This window comes from Scyliorhinus canicula, chromosome 18, assembly GCF_902713615.1.
Source record: "Scyliorhinus canicula chromosome 18, sScyCan1.1, whole genome shotgun sequence".
Classification (NCBI taxonomy): Eukaryota; Metazoa; Chordata; class Chondrichthyes; order Carcharhiniformes; family Scyliorhinidae; genus Scyliorhinus; species Scyliorhinus canicula.
This window is the reverse complement of record NC_052163.1, coordinates 1,500,045-1,526,529: the sequence shown is the minus strand read 5'-3', so window position 1 is coordinate 1,526,529 and position 26,485 is coordinate 1,500,045. Positions and strand designations below refer to the sequence as shown.

The 26,485-nt window shown below is 49.3% G+C and overlaps 1 protein-coding gene across 1 annotated transcript in view; it reads left to right on the top strand.

The window, feature by feature from the left end:
• The first annotated feature begins 22,110 nt into the window (after window positions 1-22,110).
• The window catches only part of LOC119953533 (ankyrin repeat and fibronectin type-III domain-containing protein 1-like), a 219,701-nt gene continuing 215,326 nt past the window's right edge, over window positions 22,111-26,485 (top strand). The window contains exon 1 of the mRNA XM_038777905.1: window positions 22,111-22,239. Within this exon, the coding sequence (XP_038633833.1) occupies window positions 22,115-22,239 (125 nt within the window). The 5' untranslated portion in view covers window positions 22,111-22,114. The remainder of the gene's footprint in view (window positions 22,240-26,485) is intronic.

The window sequence follows — 26,485 nt, the reverse complement described above, 5'->3', positions numbered from 1 at the left end:
TCTACTGCCCGGCATCAACCAGGACATCAGGGACATGGTCCTGAACTGCGAAACCTGTCAGAGGTTCCAACCAGTGCAGAGCAAGGAGACGCTCCAACCACATGACCTAGAGACCTCTCCGTAGTCCAAGGTTGGCATTGACCTATTCCACGCGAAAGGTCGCGACTATATGTTAATCATCGATTGCTTTTCAAACTATCCTGAGGTGCTGAAGCTGCCAGACCATCAAAGCATGTAAAGAGACATTCTCACAGCATGGGATCCCGAACACATCATGAGTGACAATGAGCTTCCACAGTCGAGAATGGTCCACGTTTCCCAAGAGCTACAATTTCAGGCATGTCACCTCCAGTCCGCACTATCCGCAGTCCAATAGCAAAGTCGAAAAAGGGTGCACATCGTTAAGCAGCACATCCGCAAGGCCTCGGACTCCGCTTCCGACATACAGCTTGCACTACTTACGTACCAGGCGACTCCCTTGTCCACTGGCATGTCACTAGCTCAACTGCTGATGAACCTGCAGATGACGCTTTCAGCCACACACCTGCCCAACCTTGATCACCTCCCGGTGCTGCAGAAGATGCAGCAGCTTCGCGACAGCCAGAAGCAGGGCTATGACGCACATGCCACCGATCTGGACGTGCTATCCCTGGCAGACACGGTCAGGATCAAGGTACCGGATCGTGGGTGGTCTGCTCTGGCTGTCGTTGTTCGGCAGGCTGTGCCCAGATCCTATGTCATACGTATGGCTGATGGCTCCATTGTGCGAAGGAATCGAAGGGAACTGCGAAAGGTTGATTGCCCACAACCACTTTCCCCTCCATTTCCACATGTCGAATTGCCAACTCTAGACACCTTGAACCATGAGGTCACCAGTCGTGCCTCCCACTCGCCTGTCAAGACACGGTCATCCCCTCCACCACCTCTCCGGCGGTCGACGAGGATCAGACGCAAGCCTCAGAGACTGGACTTATGAGCATTTGTTTTGTTTGTTCTGTTCTGTATTCCTTAGTCAGTCACATTAGACAGACACATTCACATGTATATACATCCAAAAAAAAACAAAAGAAAAGGGGAGATGTCATGATATACAAACATGCAACCAATGAAGACTCAGAATAGGACACAACCAATGGCCAGTCAGGATACTCAGATGTGGCATCACCACAAGGGGGCATGACATAAACACTATAAAAGGGATGAGGCACTCACACCCGGCCTCTTTCCACAGCCAGACATCTAGAGAGTTAGACAGGGTTGATCAGCAGCATCACACCCCAGCAGGTGGCGTAGAGCAAGCTGCTACAGTTAGACTGAGTTACTGCAGTTAGATTAGCAGAGAGTCTAACTCATTTGAGAATTGTGTTAATAGTTCAATAAACACATTGAACTCATTTCAGAGTCTGGAGCATCCTTTAGTTAAGACTGCATCAAGTAGCAGCCTGTGTTAACCGAAGCAGCAGAACACAACAGTCAGTCCACACAGGCACTGTATCAGGGCCCAGGGTCAGTGCATACAGGCACTGTATCAGGGCCCAGGGTCAGTCCACACAGGCACTGTATCAGGGCCCAGGGTCAGTGCATACAGGCACTGTATCAGGGCCCAGGGTCAGTGCACACACGCACTGTATCAGGGCCCAGGGTCAGTGCACACAGGCACTGTATCAGGGCCCAGGGTCAGTGCACACAGGCACTGTATCAGGGCCCAGGGTCAGTGCACACAGGCACTGTATCAGGGCCCAGGGTCAGTGCACACAGGCACTGTATCAGGGCCCAGGTCAGTGCACACAGGCACTGTATCAGGGCCCAGGGTCAGTGCACACAGGCACTGTATCAGGGCCCAGGGTCAGTCCACACAGGCACTGTATCAGGGCCCAGGGTCAGTCCACACAGGCACTGTATCAGGGCCCAGGGTCAGTCCACACAGGCACTGTATCAGGGCCCAGGGTCAGTGCACACAGGCACTGTATCAGGGCCCAGGTCAGTGCATACAGGCACTGTATCAGGGCCCAGGGTCAGTGCACACACGCACTGTATCAGGGCCCAGGGTCAGTGCACACAGGCACTGTATCAGGGCCCAGGGTCAGTGCACACAGGCACTGTATCAGGGCCCAGGGTCAGTGCACACAGGCACTGTATCAGGGCCCAGGGTCAGTGCACACAGGCACTGTATCAGGGCCCAGGTCAGTGCACACAGGCACTGTATCAGGGCCCAGGGTCAGTGCACACAGGCACTGTATCAGGGCCCAGGGTCAGTCCACACAGGCACTGTATCAGGGCCCAGGGTCAGTCCACACAGGCACTGTATCAGGGCCCAGGGTCAGTCCACACAGGCACTGTATCAGGGCCCAGGGTCAGTGCACACAGGCACTGTATCAGGGCCCAGGTCAGTGCACACAGGCACTGTATCAGGGCCCAGGGTCAGTCCACACAGGCACTGTATCAGGGCCCAGGGTCAGTGCACACAGGCACTGTATCAGGGCCCAGGGTCAGTCCACACAGGCACTGTATCAGGGCCCAGGGTCAGTGCACACAGGCACTGTATCAGGGCCCAGGTCAGTGCACACAGGCACTGTATCAGGGCCCAGGGTCAGTGCACACAGGCACTGTATCAGGGCCCAGGGTCAGTGCACACAGGCACTGTATCAGGGCCCAGGGTCAGTGCACACAGGCATTGTATCAGGGCCCAGGGTCAGTGCATACAGGCACTGTATCAGGGCCCAGGTTAGTCCACACAGGCACTGTATCAGGGCCCAGGGTCAGTGCACACAGGCACTGTATCAGGGCCCAGGGTCAGTGCACACAGGCACTGTATCAGGGTCTAGGGTCAGTGCACACAGGCACTGTATCAGGGCCCAGGGTCAGTGCATACAGGCACTGTATCAGGGCCCAGGGTCAGTGCACACAGGCACTGTATCAGGGCCCAGGTCAGTGCACACAGGCACTGTATCAGGGCCCAGGTCAGTGCACACAGGCACTGTATCAGGGCCCAGGGTCAGTCCACACAGGCACTGTATCAGGGCCCAGGGTCAGTGCACACAGGCACTGTATCAGGGCCCAGGGTCAGTCCACACAGGCACTGTATCAGGGCCCAGGGTCAGTCCACACAGGCACTGTATCAGGGCCCAGGGTCAGTGCACACAGGCACTGTATCAGGGCCCAGGTCAGTGCACACAGGCACTGTATCAGGGCCCAGGGTCAGTGCACACAGGCACTGTATCAGGGTCTAGGGTCAGTGCACACAGGCACTGTATCAGGGCCCAGGGTCAGTGCATACAGGCACTGTATCAGGGCCCAGGGTCAGTGCATACAGGCACTGTATCAGGGCCCAGGTCAGTCCACACAGGCACTGTATCAGGGCCCAGGGTCAGTGCACACAGGCACTGTATCAGGGCCCAGGGTCAGTGCACACAGGCACTGTATCAGGGCCCAGAGTCAGTGCACACAGGCACTGTATCAGGGCCCAGGTCAGTGCACACAGGTACTGTATCAGGGCCCAGGTCAGTCCACACAGGCACTGTATCAGGGCCCAGGGTCAGTCCACACAGGCACTGTATCAGGGCCCAGGGTCAGTGCACACAGGCACTGTATCAGGGTCTAGGGTCAGTGCACACAGGCACTGTATCAGGGCCCAGGTCAGTCCACACAGGCACTGTATCAGGGCCCAGGGTCAGTGCACACAGGCACTGTATCAGGGCCCAGGGTCAGTGCACACAGGCACTGTATCAGGGCCCAGAGTCAGTGCACACAGGCACTGTATCAGGGCCCAGGTCAGTGCACACAGGCACTGTATCAGGGCCCAGGTCAGTCCACACAGGCACTGTATCAGGGCCCAGGGTCAGTCCACACAGGCACTGTATCAGGGCCCAGGGTCAGTCCACACAGGCACTGTATCAGGGCCCAGGGTCAGTGCACACAGGCACTGTATCAGGGCCCAGGGTCAGTCCACACAGGCACTGTATCAGGGCCCAGGGTCAGTGCACACAGGCACTGTATCAGGGCCCAGGGTCAGTGCACACAAGCACTGTATCAGGGCCCAGGTCAGTGCACACAGGCACTGTATCAGGGCCCAGGTCAGTCCACACAGGCACTGTATCAGGGCCCAGGGTCAGTGCACACAGGCACTGTATCTGGGCCCAGGGTCAGTGCACACAGGCACTGTATCAGGGCCCAGGGTCAGTGCACACAGGCACTGTATCAGGGCCCAGAGTCAGTCCACACAGGCACTGTATCAGGGCCCAGAGTCAGTCCACACAGGCACTGTATCAGGGCCCAGGGTCAGTTGCTGTTTCAATCCTTCCCTCCCCAGGTATGGTAAGGGCTAATTGTAGAGACCAGTGTAACTCTGACTGAGATGAGCTAGCTTGGCACTAACTAATGATGGAGTTGAGCTTTTCCAAGTCACTTACAAACTGCCTAGATCACCCTCAATGAGGTTTGGGCAAATACAAACGTTCATCCATCTTCTACCTTTTACTAGAGCGGAAAACTTCTTTCTTCCTGAAATAAAACCTAATATTCATTCTTCTTTTTACTGAACACATAGCTACTTTTCTTTTACAAAATGTAATTTGAAGTTCTCTGTTTAAGGATTGGAAATGACTCAAAATTTCCACTCAAGACAAGTAAATGTGGGCCGGTTAATGCAGCCTGTGCCTCCCTTGGGAGTTGGGGAATATGAGGACGTTAACTCTGAGCTTGGTGTAGCTCAGTGCTGTTTGATAGCTCTGCATTCTGCCCCCTCCAAATCTTCCCACACTTTTTTTTGTTGACTAATTGACTTGTAATCAACCCAATGACCCCTTTGAAAACTGGAGCATCAAGCAGATGTTTCCTGAATGAAGGCTGCTTGTATTTCCTTTGACAGATCATTTATAAAGGGTAGCGGTCAGTGGTTTATACTACATCTGTTTCTGGCTTTGCTTTAAGTTTCTATGTTTTACAAAATAAGCCTTTGAAAAATTATGGTGCAAATCTTTGTGGGAAGTAGTTGGGCTGATTCCACTGACAGCAGATCTTGATCAAACTTCACTAGATCCGTTTTCACTGAGAACGCAGGTGAATATAGAAACATGAGCTGGTCCCTTGAACCTACTCCATCATTCAATTACATCATGGCTGATCTGCAAGCTAACTCCATGAGGGTGATTTTGAGCTTGCAATCACCACCTGTGAGATTGACGGTGAGGGTGGTAAATCCCAGGAGAATCGGGAAACGCAGGGTCTTGCCGGAGAGATTGGGTTTTCCGATTTCCCCATTCCCCATGGGCGTGAACCTAATTTTAATTGATTAACTAAATATTCATACCTTGCCAACGTGACATCATGTCAGCGAGATTCACAATAGGTTTGGCCAGATCTGAGGAAGTCAAGGGACCGCCTGGCCAACCTGCCAGTACCAACCTGGCCATGCCATTCTGTTAGTGCCAACCAGACACTGCCAACCAGTCAGTACCAATCTGACTGCCAACCTGGAAATGGCAATCTGTGCCAGGAGTGGGCCCTAGTGGGAGCCCCATGGGGGGATGGGGTGCATTGATATGAGGATGGGGGAAGAGTGGACACTGAGGGTGGGGGAGGGTGTCGGTGATATTTCTGAGTTGTTGGTGAAAGGTGTAATGTCGGTGATGAATGGCTGGGGGGGGGGGTGGGTGGGGGTGCAGGGGGAGGGGTTTTGCAATACCGGCAAGAATTGTCAAGGGTATCAAACTATTCGGAAGGACAGAGTGGATGGTAAGGGAGGTGGTGTTGCTCTGTTATTTAAGGATGACATCCAGGCAATAGTAAGGGATGACATCGGTGCTATGGAGGATAAGGTTGAATCCATTTGGGTGGAAATCAGGAATAGTAAGGTGAAAAAGTCACTGATAGGAGTAGTCTATAGGCCACCAAATAGTAACGATATGGTGGGGCAGGCAATAAACAAAGAAATAACTGATGCATGTAGAAATGGTACAGCAGTTATCATGGGGGATTTTAATCTACATGTCGATTGGTTTAACCAGGTCGGTCAAGGCAGCCTTGAGGAGGAGTTTATAGAATGTATCCGCGATAGTTTCCTCGAACAGTATGTAATGGAACCTACGAGGGAACAAACGGTCCTAGATCTGGTCCTGTGTAATGAGACAGGATTGATTAATGATCTCATAGTTAGGGATCCTCTCGGAAGGAGCGATCACAATATGGTGGAATTTAAAGTACAGATGGAGGGCGAGAAGGTAAAATCAAACACTAGTGTTTTGTGCTTAAACAAAGGAGATTACAATGGGATGAGAGAAGAGCTAGCTAAAGTAGACTGGGAGCAAAGACATTATGCTGAAACAGTTGAAGAACAGTGGAGAACCTTCCAAGCGATTTTTCACAGTGCTCAGCAAAGGTTTATACCAACAAAAAGGAAGGACGGTAGAAAGAGGGAAAATCGACCATGGATATCTAAGGAAATAAGGGAAAGTATCAAATTGAAGGAAAAAGCATACAAAGTGGCAAAGATTAGTGGGAGAATAGAAGACTGGGAAATCTTTAGGGGGCAACAGAAAGCTACTAAAAAATCTATGAAGAGTAAGATAGAGTATGAGAGTAAATTTGCTCAGAATATAAAAACAGATAGTAAAAGTTTTCTACAAATATATAAAACAAAAAAGAATGGCTAAGGTAAATATTGGTCCTTTAGAGGATGAGAAGGGAGATTTAATAATGGGAGATGAGGAAATGGCTGAGGAACTGAACATGTTTTTTGGGTCGGTCTTCACAGTGGAAGACACAAATAACATGCCAGTGACTGATAGAAATGAGGCTATGACAGGTGAGGACCTTGAGATGATTGTGGGTTCATAATGGGCAGGCCGTGCCTAACTAATTTAGTGGAATTTTTTGAGGCCATTATCAGTGCAGTAGATAACGGGGATGTGGTATATCTGGATTTCCAGAAAGCCTTTGACAAGGTGCCACACAAAAGGTTGCTGCATAAGATAAAGATGCATGGCATTAAGGGTTAAGTAGTAGCATGGATAGAGGATTGGTTAATTCATAGAAAGCAAAGAGTGGGGATTAATGGGTGTTTCTCTGGTTGGTAATCAGTAGCTACTGGTGTCCCTCAGGGATCAGTGTTGGGCCCATAATTGTTCACAATTTACATAGATGATTTGGAATTGGGGACCAAGGGCAATGTGTTCAAGTTTGAAGACGACAAGTTTGAGTGGTAAAGCAAAAAGTGCAGAGGATACTGGAAGTCTGCAGAGGGATTTGGATAGGTTAAGTGAATGGGCTAGGGTCTGGCAGATGGAATACAATGTTGACAAACGTGAGGTTATCCATTTTGGTAGGAATAACAGCAAACGGGATTATTATTTAAATGATAAAATATTAAAACATGCTGCAGTGCAGAGAGACCTGGGTGTGCTAGTGCATGAGTCACAAAAAGTTGGTTTACAGGTGCAGCAGGTGATTAAGAAGGTAAATGGAATTTTGTCCTTCATGGCTAGAGGGATGGAGTTTAAGACGAGGGAGGTTATGCTGCAGTTGTATACGGTGTTAGTGAGCCCACACCTGGAGTATTGTGTTCAGTTTTGGTCTCCTTACCTGAGAAAGGATGTACTGATGCTGGAGGGTGTGCAGAGGAGTTTCACTAGGTTAATCCCAGAGCTGAAGGGGTTGGATTACGAGGAGAGGTTGAGTAGACTGGGATTTTACTCATTGGAATTTAGAAGGATGAGGGGAGGATCTTATAGAAACATATAAAATTATGAAGGGAATAGATAGGATAGATGCGGGTAGGTTGTTTCCACTGACGGGTGAAAGCAGAACTAGGGGGCATAGCCTCACAATAAGGTGAATTGGATTTAGGACTGAATTTAGGAGGAACATCTTCACCCAAAGGGTTGTGAATCTATGGAATTCCTTGCCCAGTGAAGCAGTTGAGGCTCCTTCATTAAATGTTTTAAAGATAAAGAAAGATAGTTTTTTGAAGAATAAAGGGATTAAGGGTTATGGTGTTTGGGCCGGAAAGTGGAGCTGAGTCCACAAAAGATCAGCCATGATCTCATTGAATGGCGGAGCAGGCTCGAGGGGCCAGATGGCCGACTCCTGCTCCTAGTTCTTATGTTCTTATGTCAGAGTGTGGGGCTCACCCCGAAAGCTTCGTGAAGGCATCTGGGGAGGTTAGGCTGCAGCGCTGATCGCTGGCCATTTAAAGATGGCGCCCTGATCTCAGTGGAGCTGCTTGCTGGCTCTTTGTGGCTAACCCCTGCCAGAGAGCCGGTGTGAAGCACATCCACTCATTTTTGGATTGGTCTGCCAGCCAGTCTGCAGCTGTGGGTGGTGCTGCTGACCGCCAGTCGAACAGGATTCTCTGGCGGGCAATCAGGGAGGCAAAGGCAAGGGCGTCCGCCCTCCTTCCCATGAATAGATCTGGCTGGTCTCATACTCCGAAGACCGGCACTTTCAGGCATGGCTCCACCCTGGCCCCCACCACCTTGGACATCGCCTCAAAGCAGGCTGTCCAGTACCTCACAAGTCTGGGGCAAGACCACATGGGGACGTGTTTGGCCGGGCCACCTTGGCACCGTTCACATTTATCCCTCACCTCCGCAAAGAACCTGCTCATTCGGGTTCTGGTTAAGTGGGCTCTGTGCAGCACTTTTAGCTGCATTAGGCTTTGCATTGCGCACGTGGAGGTGGACTCTGTTGACTGTGTGCTTCACTGCAGAGTTCCCACCCTATTTCAAACCCCAGGTCCTCCTCCCACTTCTCTCATTCGTCCAGTTGTATATTCCCCCCCCGCCTTAGCAGTCGTCCATACATGTCACCACAGTTCCTTTTCCCTCAGATGTCCGCATTCAACAGGTCCTCTAGCAGTGATTGTCCTGGTGGTCGTGGGTACGTCCTTGTTTCCCTTCGTAGGAAGTTTACGATTTGTAGGTACCTAAGTTTGTTTCCCCCCATCAGCAGGAGATGTGCTGCGACCTCTCTCTCATGCACGTTTCCCGGTGCTAGCTACCTCGCTCGTGTGGTGGGCCTCTCCTGGAGCTAGTTATATCTCCTCCGGTCGCCCGATCCCTGGGTTCTCTGACTGCCATTCTCCCACACTTTGCCCTGTTCGTTCATACCTCCCTCTCTTTCCCCTCTCCTCCCCAGAACGAGACAGTATACTCCCGCATTAAGTGGTCGTTGTGGTGATGGTTCACAGTTGGCTGTACAGAATGTAAAAAATAAACACTGTCTCTGCTGCCGCTTTTCCAGTCCGTTCTCCGAGACAAATTTGTCCGCGTCTGTCGGAGCCAAGACGAAGTTACTGTGAAAATCCCCTCGTCGCCACATTCTGGTGCCTGTTCGGGTACACAGAGGGAGAATTCTGAATGTCCAATTTACCTCACAAGCATGTCTTTCGGGAGGAAACCGGAGCACCCGGAGGAAACCCACACAGACACGGGGAGAACGTGCAGACTCCGTACAGACAGTGACCCAAGCTGGGAATCGAACCTGGGACCCTGGTGTCGTGAAGCAACAGTGCTAACCACTGTGCTACCGTGCAGCCCAATTTCAGTCTGAGAGTGTGGCCATGTTTGCCACTTGCTCCTCTGAAGACTTCACATTTTTATCGCACCTTTCACAACCTCAGAACATCTCAAAGTGCTTCACAGCCAATAAAGTATTTTTAAAATCACTGTTGTGATGTTGGAAACACGGAGCCAAGGTGTACACAGCAAGATCCCACAAGCAGCAATGAGATAATGACCCAATGATTAGGTTTAGTTTTTAGTGAGCTGCTCGTGAAGAATCTGGGCTCACAGGGGCAGCCACGCACTCAAAGAGCAATTGTATCTGTGAATCCACCCCAAACTCTAGCTGAGCTCAGTGTGACCCATTTTGTGCCAAGTGGCACTTTGCTGCCATCTGGTGGGAGACAATACTGACTGCCTTCGCTGTCCCAACTTGATACTGATCAACGCAAAATGTGCATTCTTGTTTCAGCCTGACCCTCATCACTGAAAAGACAACTGCAGCAAACTGAGTGAATACAGATGGAGCATTTCACAATACAGATGGAAAGGACAGTCAAGAAGGCGTACGGCATGCTTGCCTTCATGGTGTCGGGCATTGAGTATACAAATTGACAAGCCATGCTGCAGATGTACAGAACTTAGGCCACACTTGGAATATTGCGTACAATTCTGGTCGTCACACTACCAGAAGGATGTGGGGGCTTTAGAGAGGGTTTAGAAGAGGTTTACCTGGATGCTGCCTGCTCTGGAGGGTGTTAGCTATGAGGAGAGGTTGGGTAAACGCAGATTGTTTCACTGGAATGAAGGAGGTTCAGGGGCGACCTATTAGAGGTCTAGAAGATTATGAGGGGCAAGGACAGAGTGGATAGTCAGACATTTTTTCCCAGGGTGGAAAAGTCAATTACTAGGGGACATCGGTTTAAGGTGCGAGGGGGAAAGTTTAGTGATGTCCGAGGCAAGTTTTTTACACAGAGGGCAGTGGGTGACTGGAACGGGCTGCCCGGCGAGGTGGTGGAAGCAGATTTAGTCGTAGCATTTAAGAGGTATCTTGACAAATATATGACTAGGATGGGAATCGAGGGATACGGATCCCAGTGTGCAGCAGGTTTTAGTTTAGATGGGCATCATGGTCGACGCAGGCTTGGAGGGCCGAAGGATCTGTTCCTGTGCTATACTCTTCTGTGTTCTTAAATCATTGTTCAGGTCAAATGTTGAAATGATGTCTGTAAGGGCGGCATGGTAGCACAGTGGTTAGAAATGTTGCTTCAGAGCGCCAGGGTCTCGCTTCCTGGTTGGGTCACTGTCTGTGGAGTCTGCACGTTCTCCCCGTGTCTGCGTGGGTTTCCTCCGGGCGCTCCGGTTTCCTCCCACAAGTCCCGAAAGAAGTGCTTGTTTGGTGAATTGAACATTCTGAATTCTCCCTCTGCGTACCCGAACAGGCGCCGGAATGTGGCGACTAGGGGATTTTCACAGTAACTTCATTGCAGTGTTAATGTAAGCCTACTTGTGACAATAATAAAGATTACTATAAAGATTATTATTATGTGGATAGCACGTTTAGTGAGTTGGTCACACCGCAGATTAGGATTGGTGATGGAGACAGGGAATGGGTGACCAAAAGGCAGAGAAAGAACAGGAAGGCAGTGCAGGTGTCCCCTGCGGTCATCTCCCTCCAAAATAGGTATACCGTTTTGGAAACTGTTGGGGGAGATGACTCACCAGGGGAAGGCAGTAGTAGCCAGGCTCATGGCACCGTGGCTGGCTCTGCTGCACAGAAGGGCGGGATAAAGACTGGCAGGGCTATAGTGATAGGGGATTCAATTGCAAGGGGAGTAGACAGGCGTTTCTGTGGTCGAAAACGAGACTCCCGAATGGTATGTTGCCTCCCGGGTGCTCGGGTCAGGGATGTCTCCGATCGGCTGCAGGACATACTGAAGGGGGAGGGTGAACAGCCAGTTGTCGTGGTGCACATAGGCACCAATGATATAGGTAAAAAAAGGGATGAGGTCCTACAATCAGAATTTAGGGAGTTAAAGGATAAGTTAAAAAGTAGGACTTCACAGGTAGTAATCTCAGGATTGCTACCAGTGCCACGGGACAGTCAGAGTAGAAATTCAAGAATAGTCAGAATGAATGCGTGGCTTGAGAGATGGTGCAGGAGGGAGGGGTTCAGATTTTTGGGACATTGGAACCAGTTGTGGGGGCGGTGGGACCATTACAAACCGGATGGTCTACACCTGGGCCGGACTGGAACCAATGTCCTGGGGGGTGCTTTTGCTAACACTGTTGGGGAGGTTTTAACCTAATGTGGCGGGGGATGGGAACCAGATTAGGAAGTTAGAGGTCAGTAAAAAAGCAGCAACTAAAGCCAGTAAGGTACAAGACAATAAACTCAATGTGACTAAGGGGAAGAGTAGACAGGGAAGAGATGATGAACGCAAAGGGACAGGTGGTCTGAGGTGCATTTGTTTTAATGCGAAAAGTGTATCAGGTAAGGCAGATGAACTTAGGGCTTGGATCAGTACCTGGGAATATGATGCTATTGGTATTACTGAGACTTGGTTGAGGGAAGGGCAGGACTGGCAACTGAATATCCCAGGGTATAGATGCTTCAGGAGGGATAGAGAGGGAGGTAGAAGGGGTGTAGGAGTTGCATTACTCGTCAGAGATGATATCACAGCTGTGATTAAGGAGGGCACGATGGAGGATTCGAGCACGGGGGCAATATGGGTGGAGCTGAGAAATAGGAAGGATGCAGTAACATTGTTGGGACTTTACTACAGACCTCCCAAAAGCAAGCATGAAGTAGAGGTACAAATATGCAGACAGATTATAGAAAAATGTAGGAGCAATAGGGTGGTTGTGATGGGAGATTTTAACTTCCCCAACATTGAATGGGATTCGTGTAGTGTTGGAGGCGTAGATGGAGCAGAGTTTGTAAGGAGCATCCAGGAGAGTTTTTTAGAGCACTATGTAAATAGTCCAACTCGGGAAGGGGCCATACTGGACCTGGTATTAGGGAATGATCCCGGCCAGGTGGTTGATGTTTCAGTCGGTGATTACTTTGGGAACAGCGATCACAATTCCGTAAGTTTTAGAATACTCATGGACAAGGACAAGAGGGGTCCGAAAGGAAGAGTACTAAATTGGGGAAAGGCAGAGTATAACAAAATTCGGCAGGAGCTAGGGAATGTGGATTGGGAGCAGCTGTTTAAGGGTAAATCCACATTTGAAATGTGGGAGTCTTTTAAGGAAAGGTTGATTAGGGTGCAGGACAGACATGTTCCTGTGAAAATGAAAGATAGAAATGGCAAGATTAGGGAACCATGGATGACGGGTGAAATTGTGAGACCAGCTAAGATGAAAAAGGAAGCTTACATAGGATCGAGGCAACTCAAAACCGATGAAGCTTTGGAGGAATATCGGGAAAGTAGGATGAATCTCAAACACGCAATAAAGAGGGCTAAAAGTGGTCATGAAATATCTTTGGCTAACAGGGTTATGGAAAATCCCAAAGCCTTTTATTCTTATGTAAGGAGCAAGAGGGTAACTAGAGAAAGGATTGGCCCACTCAAAGACAAGAGAGGGAATTTATGCGTGGACTCAGAGGAAATGGGTGAGATTCTTAATGAGTACTTTGCATCGGTATTCACAAAGGAGAGGGACAAGACGGATGTTGAGGCTAGGGATGGATGTTTAAATACTCTAGGTCAAGTTGTCATACGGAAGGGGGAAGTTTTGGGTAGTCTAAAAGACATTAAGGTGGACAGGTCCCCAGGACCGGATGGGATCTATCCCAGGTTACTGAGGGAAGCGAGGGACGAAATAGCTGGGGCCTTAACAGATATCTTTGCAGCATCCTTGAGCACGGGTGAGGTCCTGGAGGACTGGAGAATTGCTAATGTTGTCCATTTGTTTAAGAAGGGTAGCAGGGATAATCCAGGGAATTATAGACCTGTGAGCTTGACGTCAGTGGTAGGCAAACTGTTGGAGAAGATACTGAGGGATAGGATCTATTCACATTTGGAAGAAAATAGACTTATCAGTGATAGGCAGCATGGTTTTGTGCAGGGAAGGTCATGTCTTACAAACCTAATAGAATTCTTTGAGGAAGTGACAAAGTTAATTGATGAGGGAAGGGCTGTAGATGTCATATATATGGACTTTAGTAAGGCGTTTGATAAGGTTTCCCATGGCAGGTTGATGGAAAAAGTGAAGTCGTATGGGGTTCAGGGTGTACTAGTTAGATGGATAAAGAACTGGCTGGGCAACAGGAGACAGAGAGTAGTGGTGGAAGGGAGTGTCTCAAAATGGAGAAGGGTGACTAGTGGTGTTCCACAGGGATCCGTTCTCGGACCACTGCTGTTTGTGATCTACATAAATGACCTGGAGGAAGGTATAGGTGGTCTGATTAGCAAGTTTGCAGATGATACTAAGATTGGTGGAGTTGCAGATAGCGAGGAGGACTGTCAGAGAATACAACAAAATATAGATTGGAGAGTTGGGCAGAGAAATGGCAGATGGAGTTCAATCCAGGCAAATGCGAGGTGATGCATTTTGGAAGATCAAATTCAAGAGCGGACTATATGGTCAATGGAAGGGTCTTGGGGAAAATTGATGTACAGAGAGATCTGGGAGTTCAGGTCCATTGTACCCTGAAGGTGGCAACGCAGGTTGATAGAGTGGTCAAGAAGGCATACAGCATGCTTGCCTTCATCGGACGGGGTATTGAGTACAAGAGTTGGCAGGTCATGTTACAGTTGTATAGGACTTTGGTTAGGCCACATTTGGAATACTGCGTGCAGTTCTGGTCGCCACATTACCAGAAGGATGTGGATGCCTTGGAGAGGGTGCAGAGGAGGTTCACCAGGATGTTGCCTGGTATGGAGGGTGCTAGCTATGAAGAAAGGTTGAGTAGATTAGGATTGTTTTCGTTGGAAAGACGGAGGTTGAGGGGGGACCTGATTGAGGTCTACAAAATTATGAGAGGTATGGACAGGGTGGATAGCAACAAGCTTTTCCCCCAAGAGTGGGGGTGTCAGTTACAAGGGGTCACGATTTCAAGGTGAGAGGGGGAAAGTTTAAGGGAGATGTGCGTGGAAAGTTTTTTACGCAGATGGGTGGTGGGTGCCTGGAACGCTTTACCAGCGGAGGTGGTAGAGGTGGGCACGATAGCATCATTTAAGATGCATCTAGACAGATATATGAACGGGCGGGAACAGAGGGAAGTAGACCTTGGAAAATAGGAGACAGGTCTAGAGGATCTGGATCGGCGCAGGCTGGGAGGGCCAAAGGGCCTGTTCCTGTGCTGTAATTTTCTTTGTTCTTTGTATCACTGGGATCCTTTCGATGGACTGATGCCTCATGGACACTGACGACTTGTGCGATCAGTGATGAACATCCAGCGAGCACCAAGACAGCACAAAACCCAAAAGGCCAAGAGGAAGAAGATCAATGACTCGGCCCTAAAGCAGCCTGACCAAAGAGAGAAATTTCAAACGAGAACGTGCAGACTCCGCACAGACTGACCCAAGCCGGGAATCGAACCTGGGACCCTGGGGCTGTGAAGCAATTGTGCTATCCACAATGCTACCGTGCTGCCCAATATGTCGCTACAGTTCCCTTTATCGAGGATGCTTGCGTCCAGTAACTCTTCCAGTCGTGGTATTTGTCACCACCGGACTACTGGACTGTTTTTTGGGTGAGTATGGGAGTGCTGCTGTGGCGAGGACCCGGAGGCAGGTCCCCATGCAGGAGGCCTCTGCACGCACCCACACAGCTTCTGGCTCCTGGATCCATCCCCTTATTCGCTCGCTGTCGCCGCCCATTGGTAGAATTGTAGGTTTGGGAGGGCTACTGCACGCCCCCCCCCCCCCCCCCCCCCCCCCACCCAACCGTACGAACACCATGATTAGCTTGTCTAGTGCTTTGAAAAAGGCCTTGGGGATGTAGATCGTGATGGATCGAAGTAGGAAGAGGTACCTGGGCAGTACGTTCATTTTGATCGTCTGGACTCTCCCCGCGAGGGTGAGTGGGAGTGTGTTCCATCCTTGCAGGTCCTTTTTTACTTCCTCTGTCAGGTTGGTGAGGTTCCATTTGTGGATCCCTTTCCAGTCAGGGGCATATTTGGATCCCCAGGTAGCGGAATTTGTGTCGGGCTTGTTTAAACGGCAGTCCCGTTAGTGCTGCCCCCCCCCCCCCCTCCTTGCGGGTGTACTGGGAAGATCTCACTTTTGCTCATGTTGAGTTTGTAGCCCGAGAAGGCTCCAAACTCTTTCAGGAGCGCGATGATTCCGTCCATGCTGCTCTGTGGGTTCAAAATGTAGAGGAGCAGGTCATCTGCAAAGAGTGAGACTCTGTGCTCTCTGCCTCCCCTTCGGATCCCCCTCCAGCTTTTTGCTGCTCTGAGTGCGGTTGCTAGTGGCTCGATCGCTAGAGCGAACAGCAGCGGGGCAGTGGGCATCCTTGTCTGGTGCCCCTGTGCAGCTGGAAGTATCGGGAGTTGGTGTTGTTGGTCCGTATGCTCGCCATGGGAGCGTTATATAGGGGTTTTACCCAGGAGGTGAACCCTGTTCCAAGCCCGAACCGCTCCAGTACCTCTATGGGGTATTTCCATTCGACCCTGGCGAAGGCCTTTTCTGCGTCCAGGGAGACGATCACCTCTGGTACTCTCTCCCCAGAGAGGGGTCATTATCACGTTCAGCAGGCGCCTGATGTTCGAGGTAACGTTTGACAAAGCCCGTCTAGTCCTCTGCGACTACCTCTGATACGCAGTCTTCTAGCCTTTTGGCTAGGATTTTGGCCAGTATTTTGGCGTCTGCGTTCAGCAGTGAGATGGGTCTGTATGACCAACATTCCGTTGGGTCTTTATCCTTCTTAGGTATCAGCGAGATTGTGGCCTGTGCTAGCGTGGGTGGCAGTTTGTCCCTAGATAGCGAGTCTGCGAACATCTCCCGCAGCTGCAGGGCCAGCGCTGTCGCAAACATTGGACATTACTTAAGGTTGACTGGTGTCTGTCAGGGGCTGTTTAGCACAGGGCTAAATCGCTGGCATTGAAAGCAGACCAAGGCAGGCCAGCAGCACGGTTCGATTCCCGTAACAGCCTTCCCGAACAGGCGCCGGAATGTGGTGACTAGGGGCTTTTCACAGTAACTTCATTTAAAGCCTACTTGTGACAATAAGCGATTTTCATTTTTTCATTTCATTTCTAGACTGGCTCAGCATCTGCGTGCGCGGTCTTAGAAAAATTAGTAGATATGTTTCTCAGGCCACAGGTCAGCCCAGAGACCTTGCTGTAACTGATTAGTCGATACATTCTTATTGCTCAATATACTGGAATTCATCATTTGAAACATTGACTGAAACGATGTCTGGATTCCTACAGCCAAGATACTTTAATAATTTTTACCCCTCTGCTACATGCATTCAATCAGGGGCAGCAGGGTAGCATGGTGGTTAGCATAAATGCTTCACAGTTCCAGGGTCCCAGGTTCGATTCCCGGCTGGGTCACTGTCTGTGTGGAGTCTGCACGTCCTCCCCCTGTGTGCGTGGGTTTCCTCCGGGTGCTCCGGTTTCCTCCCACATTCCAAAGATGTGCGGGTTAGGTGGATTGGCCATGCTAAATTGCCCGTAGTGTCCTAATAAAAGTAAGGTTAAGGGGGGGGGTTGTTGGGTTATGGGTTATGGGTATAGGGTGGATATGTGGGTTTACATAAGAACATAAGAACTAGGAGCAGGAGTAGGCCATCTGGCCCCTCGAGCCTACTCCGCCATTCAATTAGATCATGGCTGATCTTTTGTGGACTCAGCTCCACTTTCCGGCCCGAACACCATAAACCTTAATCCCTTTATTCTTCAAAAAACTATCTATCTTTACCTTAAAAACATGTAATGAAGGAGCCTCAACTGCTTCACTGGGCAAGGAATTCCATAGATAAAGGAAGGTTTGAGTAGGTTTGAGTAGGGTGATCATGGCTCGGCACAACATTGAGGGCCGAAGGGCCTGTTCTGTGCTGTACTGTTCTATGTTCTAATTAGCACCTATTCTATCAACCCCACAACCCTCACTGTAACACTCTGATACACCCCACACCCCTCATTGTAACACTCTGATACACCCCACACCCCTCATTGTAACACTGATATACCCCATACCTCTCACTGTAACACTGATATACCCCACACCCCTCATTGTAACACTGATATACCCCACACCTCTCACTGTAACACTGATATACCCCACAACCCTCACTGTAACACTCTGATACACCCCACACCCCTCATTGTAACACTGATATACCCCACACCCCTCACTGTAACACTCTGATATACCCCTCACTGTAACGCTCTGATATACCCCACACCCCTCACTGTAACACTGATATACCCCACACCCCTCACTGTCACACTCTGATATACCCCACACCCCTCACTGTAACACTGATATACCCCACAACCCTCACTGTAACACTGATATACCCCACACCCCTCACTGTAACACTCTGATATACCCCACACCTCACTGTAACACTGATATACCCCACACCCCTCACTGTAACACTGATATACCCCACACCCCTCACTGTAACACTCTGATACACCCCACACCCCTCATTGTAACACTGATATACCCCACACCTCTCACTGTAACACTGATATACCCCACACCCCTCACTGTAACACTCTGATATACCCCTCACTGAAACACTCTGATATATACCACACCACTCACTGTCACACTCTGATATACCCCACACCCCTCACTGTCACACTCTGATATACCCCACACCCCTCACTGTAACACTCTGATATATCCCACACCCCTCACTGTAACACTCTGATATACCCCACACCCCTCACTGTAACACTGATATACCCCACACCCCTCACTGTAACACTGATATACCCACACACCTCACTGTAACACTGTGATATATCCCACACCCCTCACTGTAACACTCTGATATACCCCACACACCTCACTGTAACACTCTGATATACCCCACACACCTCACTGTAACACTCTGATATACCCCACACACCTCACTGTAACACTCTGATATATCCCCCACCCCTCACTGTAACACTCTGATATACCCCACACCCCTCACTGTAACACTGATATACCCCACACCCCTCACTGTAACACTGATATACCCACACACCTCACTGTAACACTGTGATATATCCCACACCCCTCACTGTAACACTCTGATATACTCCACACCCCTCACTGTACCACTCTGATATACCCCACACCCCTTACTGTAACACTCTGATATACACCGCACCCCTCACTGTAACACTGATATACCCCACACCCCTCACTGTAACACTCTGATATACCCCACACACCTCACTGTAACACTCTGATATACCCCACACACCTCACTGTAACACTCTGATATACCCCACACCCCTCACTGTAACACTCTGATATACCCCACACCCCTCACTGTCACACTCTGATATACACCGTACCCCTCACTGTAACACTGATATACCCCACACCCCTCACTGTAACACTCTGATATACCCCACACCCCTCACTGTAACACTGATATACCCCACACCCCTCACTGTAACACTGATATACCCCTCACTGTAACACTGATATACCCCACACACCTCACTGTAACACTCTGATATACCCCACACACCTCACTGTAACACTCTGATATACCCCACACACCTCACTGTGACACTCTGATATACCCCACACCCCTCACTGTAACACTCTGATATACCCCACACCCCTCACTGTCACGCTCTGATATACCCCACACCCCTCACTGTAACTCTCTGATATACCCCACATCCCTCACTCTAACACACTGATATACCCCACATCCCTCACTGTAACACACTGATATACCCCACACCCCTCACTGTAACTCTCTGATATACCCCACATCCCTCACTGTAACACACTGATATACCCCACACCCCTCACTGTAACACTGATATACCCCACACCCCTCACTGTAACATTCTGATATACCCCACACCCTTCACTGTAACACTGATATATCCAACACCCCTCGCTGTAACACTCTGATATACCCCACACCCCTCACTGTAACAGTGATATACCCCACACCCCTCACTGTAACACTGATATACCCCACACCCCTCACTGTAACACTGATATACCCCACAACCCTCACATGTAACACTTGATATACCCCACACCCCTCACTGTAACACTGATATACCCCACACCCCTCACTGTAACGCTTGGTAACCCACACCGCTCACTGTAACACTGATATACCTGACACCCCTCACTGTAACTGTGATGTACCCCACACCCCTCACTGTAACACTCTGATATACCCCACACCCCTCACTGTAACACTGATATACCCCACACCCCTCATGTAACATTCTGATATATCCCACACCCCTCACTGTAACACTGATATACCCCACACCCCTCACTGTCACACTGATATATCCCACACCCCTCACTGTAACACTCTGATATACCCAACACCCCTCACTGTAACACTCTGATATATCCCACACCCCTCACTGTGACACTGATATATCCCACACCCCTCACTGTAACACTGATATACCCCACACCCCTCACTGTAACACTCTGATATATCCCACACCCCTCACTGTAACACTGATATACCCCACAGCCCTCACTGTAACACTCTGATATACCCCACGCCCCTCACTGTAACTCTCTGATATACCCCACACCCCTCACTGTAACACTGATATACCCCACACCCCTCACTGTAACACTGATATACCCCACACCCCTCACTGTAACACTCTGATATATCCCACACCCCTCACTGTAACACTGATATACCCCACACCCCTCACTGTAACACTCTGATATACCCCACACCCCTCACTGTAACTCTCTGATATATCCCACACCCCTCACTGTAACACTGATATACCCCACACCCCTCACTGTAACACTCTGATATATCCCACACCCCTCACTGTAACACTGATATACCCCACACCCCTCACTGTAACACTCTGATATATCCCACACCCCTCACTGTAACACTCTGATATACCCCACACCCCTCACTGTAACACTCTGATATACCCCACACCCCTCACTGTAACACTGATATACCCCACACCCCTCACTGTAACACTCTGATATACCCCACACCCCTCACTGTAACACTGTGATATACCCCACACCCCTCACTGTAACTCTGATATACCCCACACCCCTCACTGTAACACTCTGATATACCCCACACCCCTCACTGTAACACTGGTATACCCCTCACCCCTCACTGTAACACTGATATACCCCTCACCCCTCACTATAACACTGATATACCCCTCACTGTAACACTGATATACCCCACACCCCTCACTGTAACACTGATATACCCCACACCCCTCACTGTAACACTGATATACCCCACACCCCTCACTGTAACACTGATATACCCCACACCCCTCACTGTAACTCTGATATACCCCACACCCCTCACTGTAACACTGATATACGCCACACCCCTCACTGTAACACTCTGATATACCCCACACCCCTCACTGTAACACTGATATACCCCACACCCCTCACTGTAACGCTTGGATACCCCACAGGAAGCCGATCTGAGCAGCAGGGTAGCTGTGGTTGGGATTATTTCCTTATTCCCCTGTTTTTGATGGACACGTGTCCTTCGTTAGGAATTTTCATCCTTCATTTGAAATGACATCAATGTTACAGGAAGTGGAGCGATTCTGGGCAGTGCCTACGCGGAGCGAGGATAATCATATCCAGATTGCAGCTCCTCCCCAGGATAAATCTGGGATAGAAGTTGCGTTCAGCTTGAAGGACTTTGGCAGCCCTGATTAATATCATATTGACGGATCTCTCCTGTGGAACAAAGTCACTCAAACTGCAAGAACAGTCTCTCCGTGACCTTCTGGTCACGTCAACAGGAATATCCTCACCAGCTTTCTGACCCCATCGACAGTGAGGGACAGACGGCCCAATGGTAAATGATTATTCAATCTTCTGCCTGTGCTTTATATATTCACTGGGGCACGTAGTCCTTGACTGGGAATCGTTTAGAAACAGAAATTCTCTGGACTTTGGCTGTGAACTCACCAGGAACAATGTTGACTGAAACCCTTCGTTACACACCCTCTCCACCATCACAATCAACCTCCATGTTGGTAAAGGTAACGTTTAATTCCCTGGTGATGTCAGAGGATTTCGACTTTCCAATTCTGTACAACTTGGTGTTGTCTAACTCCATTGATATAATCAATACTCTCAAATCTCTAAAAGGGGGAATATTCTCATTAATCTGTGCTGTACACGGAGATATTCCTACCAGGATTAAAGGGGAATATTATCTTTAATTCTCTGTGCTGTACACGGAGAGTGTTACAGCGAGCAAAGAGAAATATACATCTGATTCTAGATGATGCTGAGAGACAGATAAATGAGATTAGGAGGAATATCTCTTTCAGAGAGAGAGGTGCAGTGATTATGGGCTGAATGGCCTTCATCTGCGCTGTAAATTGTTTTGATTAAATTTGCACCAATTGTTTTAATGTAGTAAAGATTGTGTCTCCATATTGACCTTCTTCACTTCCTGCAGACGATATCATGAAAATGTTTGTTGGTGAGGGAGTGAAGTTGCCGTTCAGTCTGAAAGAAGAAATCAGTGGCTGTGAGTGGACAACACAGGGGAAGGCAGATTGGCTCGATGGCCAGCAGATGGGAGATGAAAGGTAAGGGGTGCTGGGAAATGCCTCGAGATCCCTGCTCCTCACTGACAATTATTTAATGGCAGGCCGGTTACAGTGGGACTAATGTCCGTGATACCATGCTGATCCACCATAAATCACAGCATATTAGTCAGCTTTTCAACACTCAAAGAACCCTTCCAAAAATGGTGCCTGACGTATATGCGGAGCATAAAAAAGCCAAACCACCGGTGTTGGGAGTAGGTGGTCGCCATTTTGGAATTTGAAAAAAAGTTACATTGGTGATTCAAATTAAATCAATATGACATGTTTTATAGAATGGGTTAAGTCTACAATTAAGTCATAATCAAAATATTCTAAAACAATCACATTTATGTGACAGAGTTGATCAAGTTAATTGTGAGTGGTTTTAGCTGCGGAGACACCGTAAGGATCTCACTCTGGATCAGACACTGTGCTTTCGGTTTCTCCCTCCACAACAAATCATCTTCATCCCCACCACATTTTCTGAACCATCTGATGAAAGTTTGAGCATTAATAGCATCCCCACAGGAAACATTCCTGAAGGAAAACGGAGTCCGTCACATCAAAACGGCCCCTTACCATCCAGCGACCTACGGCCTGGCAGAGAGAGCGGTCCAGACACTTAAAGCGGGACTCAAGAAGCAGCCGGCAGCGTCAATAGACACAAAGCTCTCCCGCTGGCTGTTTGATTACAGGACCACACCGCATTCCACAACGGGCATACCACCAGCTGAACTCTTAATGGGAAGGCGGCTGCGAACGAGGCTGAGTCTCCTTTTCCCAAATTTAACGGGGAAAGTGGAGAAACAACAGGAGGCCCAACGCAGGGGGCATGATAATAGTCGGCAGCAGAGACATTTCCAGGTGGGGGCACCGGTTTGGGTCAAGAATTATGGGAATGGACCAACGTGGGTCAAAGGCACGGTAGAGTCCCAAACAGGGCCCATATCCTATGAGGTTGCAATAGGAGGTAAGGTGCTGAAGAAACACCGAGACCAAATAAGGGCAGCGGAACCACACCTGGAGGCAGGCGAAGCAGGACCGCCTCAAGCTGGGATAGCCCAGACGGAAAGGATACCCACACCCCAGCCCCGAGCAATTTCTCCAGACCCCGTCATCCAGTCGTCAGAGTCGGAGATGGACACACTCGACGAGGCCGCCGCGACACCTCTCCCCGAGGAGGAGGAAGAACAACTTCCAAGGAGGTCATCAAGGAAAAGACGGGCACCTATAAGGTACACCCCGCCCACTTCGGAGAACGACCCGGCGGACGACACAGAGGTGACAGACCCAGACATGAGGAGCAGGAAGCAGCTCAGAGGAATGCCAGGTGGCAGGAATTCCTCGGACCTTGGGGGGGAGGGGTGTAATGAACTCCAATTGGCTTTATTGGTTGGCCAATTGGAATATGAGCTCCCTCAATGATAGCTCATTGAGGGGGCCCATATAATCAGCTGTGTAGGCTTTGAGAGCCAGTCTTAAGTTGACTGGACTGCTAGCAGCACTGTTTGTAGCAGCTCCTGTAATATCGTTATTGTAAATAAATATTGGTGTGGTGACGGAACTCCTGCCTCCCGTGGATTACTACACCAAGCTAAACTGGAGTCAATGGGAATCAGGGAAAACTCTCCGCTGGTTGGAGTCATTCCCGGCACAAAGGAAGATGGTTGTGGTGGTTGGAGGTCAATCATCTCAGCTCCAGGATATCACTGCAGGAGTTCCTCAGGATAGTGTCCTAGGCCCAGCCATCTTCAGCTGCTTCACCAGAACTTCCCTTCCCTTGATATTTCTTATCAAACTGGGCCTTCGCTTGAGGTTCACATCCAGGCTTATCTTTCTGTATTGACACTTTATTTTACATTAAACCTCATTTTCAGCTTGTGGTTTGACTTCAAGCCTTTACAGTCTCGAGAGAATGGCACCCAATCTTGCTGGAGAGAGAGTCAGCCCTCACAGTAGCCTTACGGAAAGGATTTGTTAGATCTTTTTGGAGAGAATTAATTACAACAGCTGCAGATTCAAAAGTGAGAGTAAAAACTCAACCTTGAAACATTGCAGTGGGATCAGAGCCGATCACCACCACTTACCGGGCAGAGCACAGCCTTTTGGGCCAATTCATTGGCCACCAGACAGATGAACTAGACCGAGTCAGCACCAATGTCAGCCATTCTCCACTCACCAGTCTAAAACAGCAAAGCCTTCTGGATCCTGCTGCTTGAATTAAAGGTACAGGCTGCTTACAGACAGCTTTGCCTTAAGGTCACAGGTCCATTAAACATCCATGGATCAAAAATGTGACAGCAAAAATAAAAGAAAGGGGAAATAAGGGAATAAACAGGAAGGATCCTAACACCAAGTTGACACTTCATTTTTCGGTATGCCTTGTGTTGCTCCTGGAATGCCCTCTGGCTGGTTTAGCTCACTGGGCTAAATCGCTGGCTTTTAAAGCAGGCCAGCAGCACGGTTCGATTCCCGTACCAGCCTCCCCGGACAGGCGCCGGAATGTGGCGACTAGGGGCTTTTCACAGTAACTTCATTGAAGCCTACTCGTGACAATAAGCCATTTTCATTTTCATTTCATTGAACCATAGTTACCCCCTGGCCTGGTGGAAATAGAGTGGGGTGTATGCCAGGCCATGAGGTTACAGATTGTGGGTGCATACCATTTTTGAGGAGGTGACCAGGTATATAGATGAAGGTAGTGTGGTTGATGTAGTCTAACTGGACTCAGTAAGGCTTTTGACAAGAATCCACATGAGAGGCTGATGAAGAAGGTAAGAGCCAATGGGATCCAGGGCAATTTGGCCAATTGCATTCACCATTGTCTCAGAGGGAGGAGGCAGAGGGTGATGGTTAAAGCTTGTTGTGACTGGAAGCCGGTGTCCAGTGTGTACCACAGGGATCGGTGTTGGGTCCCTTGCTGTGTGTAGTGTACATTAATGATCCAGATGTGAATGTGGGGGGTATGATCAGTAAGTTCACAGATGATATGAACATTGGTGATGCGGTAAATAGCGAGGAGGAAAGGCTGAGATTACAGGACGATATAGACGGGCTGGTCAGACGGGCAGAACAGTGACAAATGGAATTTCACCCTGAAAAGTGAGAGGTGATGTATTTTGGGAGGACTAACAAGACAAGGGGATATAGAATGAACGGTCGGACGTTAGGAAGTACAGAGGAGGTTCACCAGGATGTTGCCTGGTATGGAGGGTGCTTGCTATGAAGAAAGGTTGAGTAGATTAGGATTGTTTTCATTGGAAAGACGGAGGTTGAGGGGGGACCTGATTGAGGTCTACAAAATTATGAGATGTATGGACAGGGTGGATAGCAACAAGCTTTTTCCAAGAGTGGGGGTGTCAGTTACAAGGGGTCACGATTTCAAGGTGAGAGGGGGAAAGTTTAAGGGAGATGTGCGTGGAAAGTTTTTTACGCAGAGGGTGGTGGGTGCCTGGAACGCTTTACCAGCGGAGGTGGTAGAGGCGGGCACGATAGCATCATTTAAGATGCATTTAGACAGATATATGTACGGGCGGGAACAGAAGGAAGTAGATCCTTGGAAAATAGGCAACAGGTTTAGATAAAGGATCTGGATCGGCGCAGGCTGGGAGGGCCGAAGCAGTACAGGTAGGGAAGGTGGTTGAGAAGGAATAAAGGTTATTTACCTTTATTAGCCGAAGCACTGAATATAAGAGTAGGGGGTTATGTTGGAGCTGTGTGCAGTTCTGATTCTCACACTATAGGACGGATCCAGAAAGTAGTCTGACAGAACCAGGTTAAAGTCCGACAGGTTTGTTTCGAATCACTAGCTTTCGGAGCACTGCTCCTTCCTCAGGTGAGTCAGGATCCAGACAGACTGATCCCACACAGACCGATCCCGCACAGACCGATCCCGTACAAACTCATACCGCACAGACTGATCCCGCACAGACTGATCACGTACAGACTGATCCCGTACAGACCGATCCCGTACAGACCGATCCCGTACAGACCGATCCCGTACAGACCAATACCGTACAGACTGATCCCGTACAGAGTGATCCCGTACAGAGTGATCCCGTACAGACTGATCACGTACAGACTGATCCCGTACAGACCAATACCGTACAGACTGATTCCGTACAGACCGATCCCGTACAGACCGATCCCGTACAGACTGATCCCGTACAGACTGATCCCGTACAGACTGATTCCGTACAGACTGATTCCGTACAGACTGATCCCGTACAGAGTGATCCCGTACAGA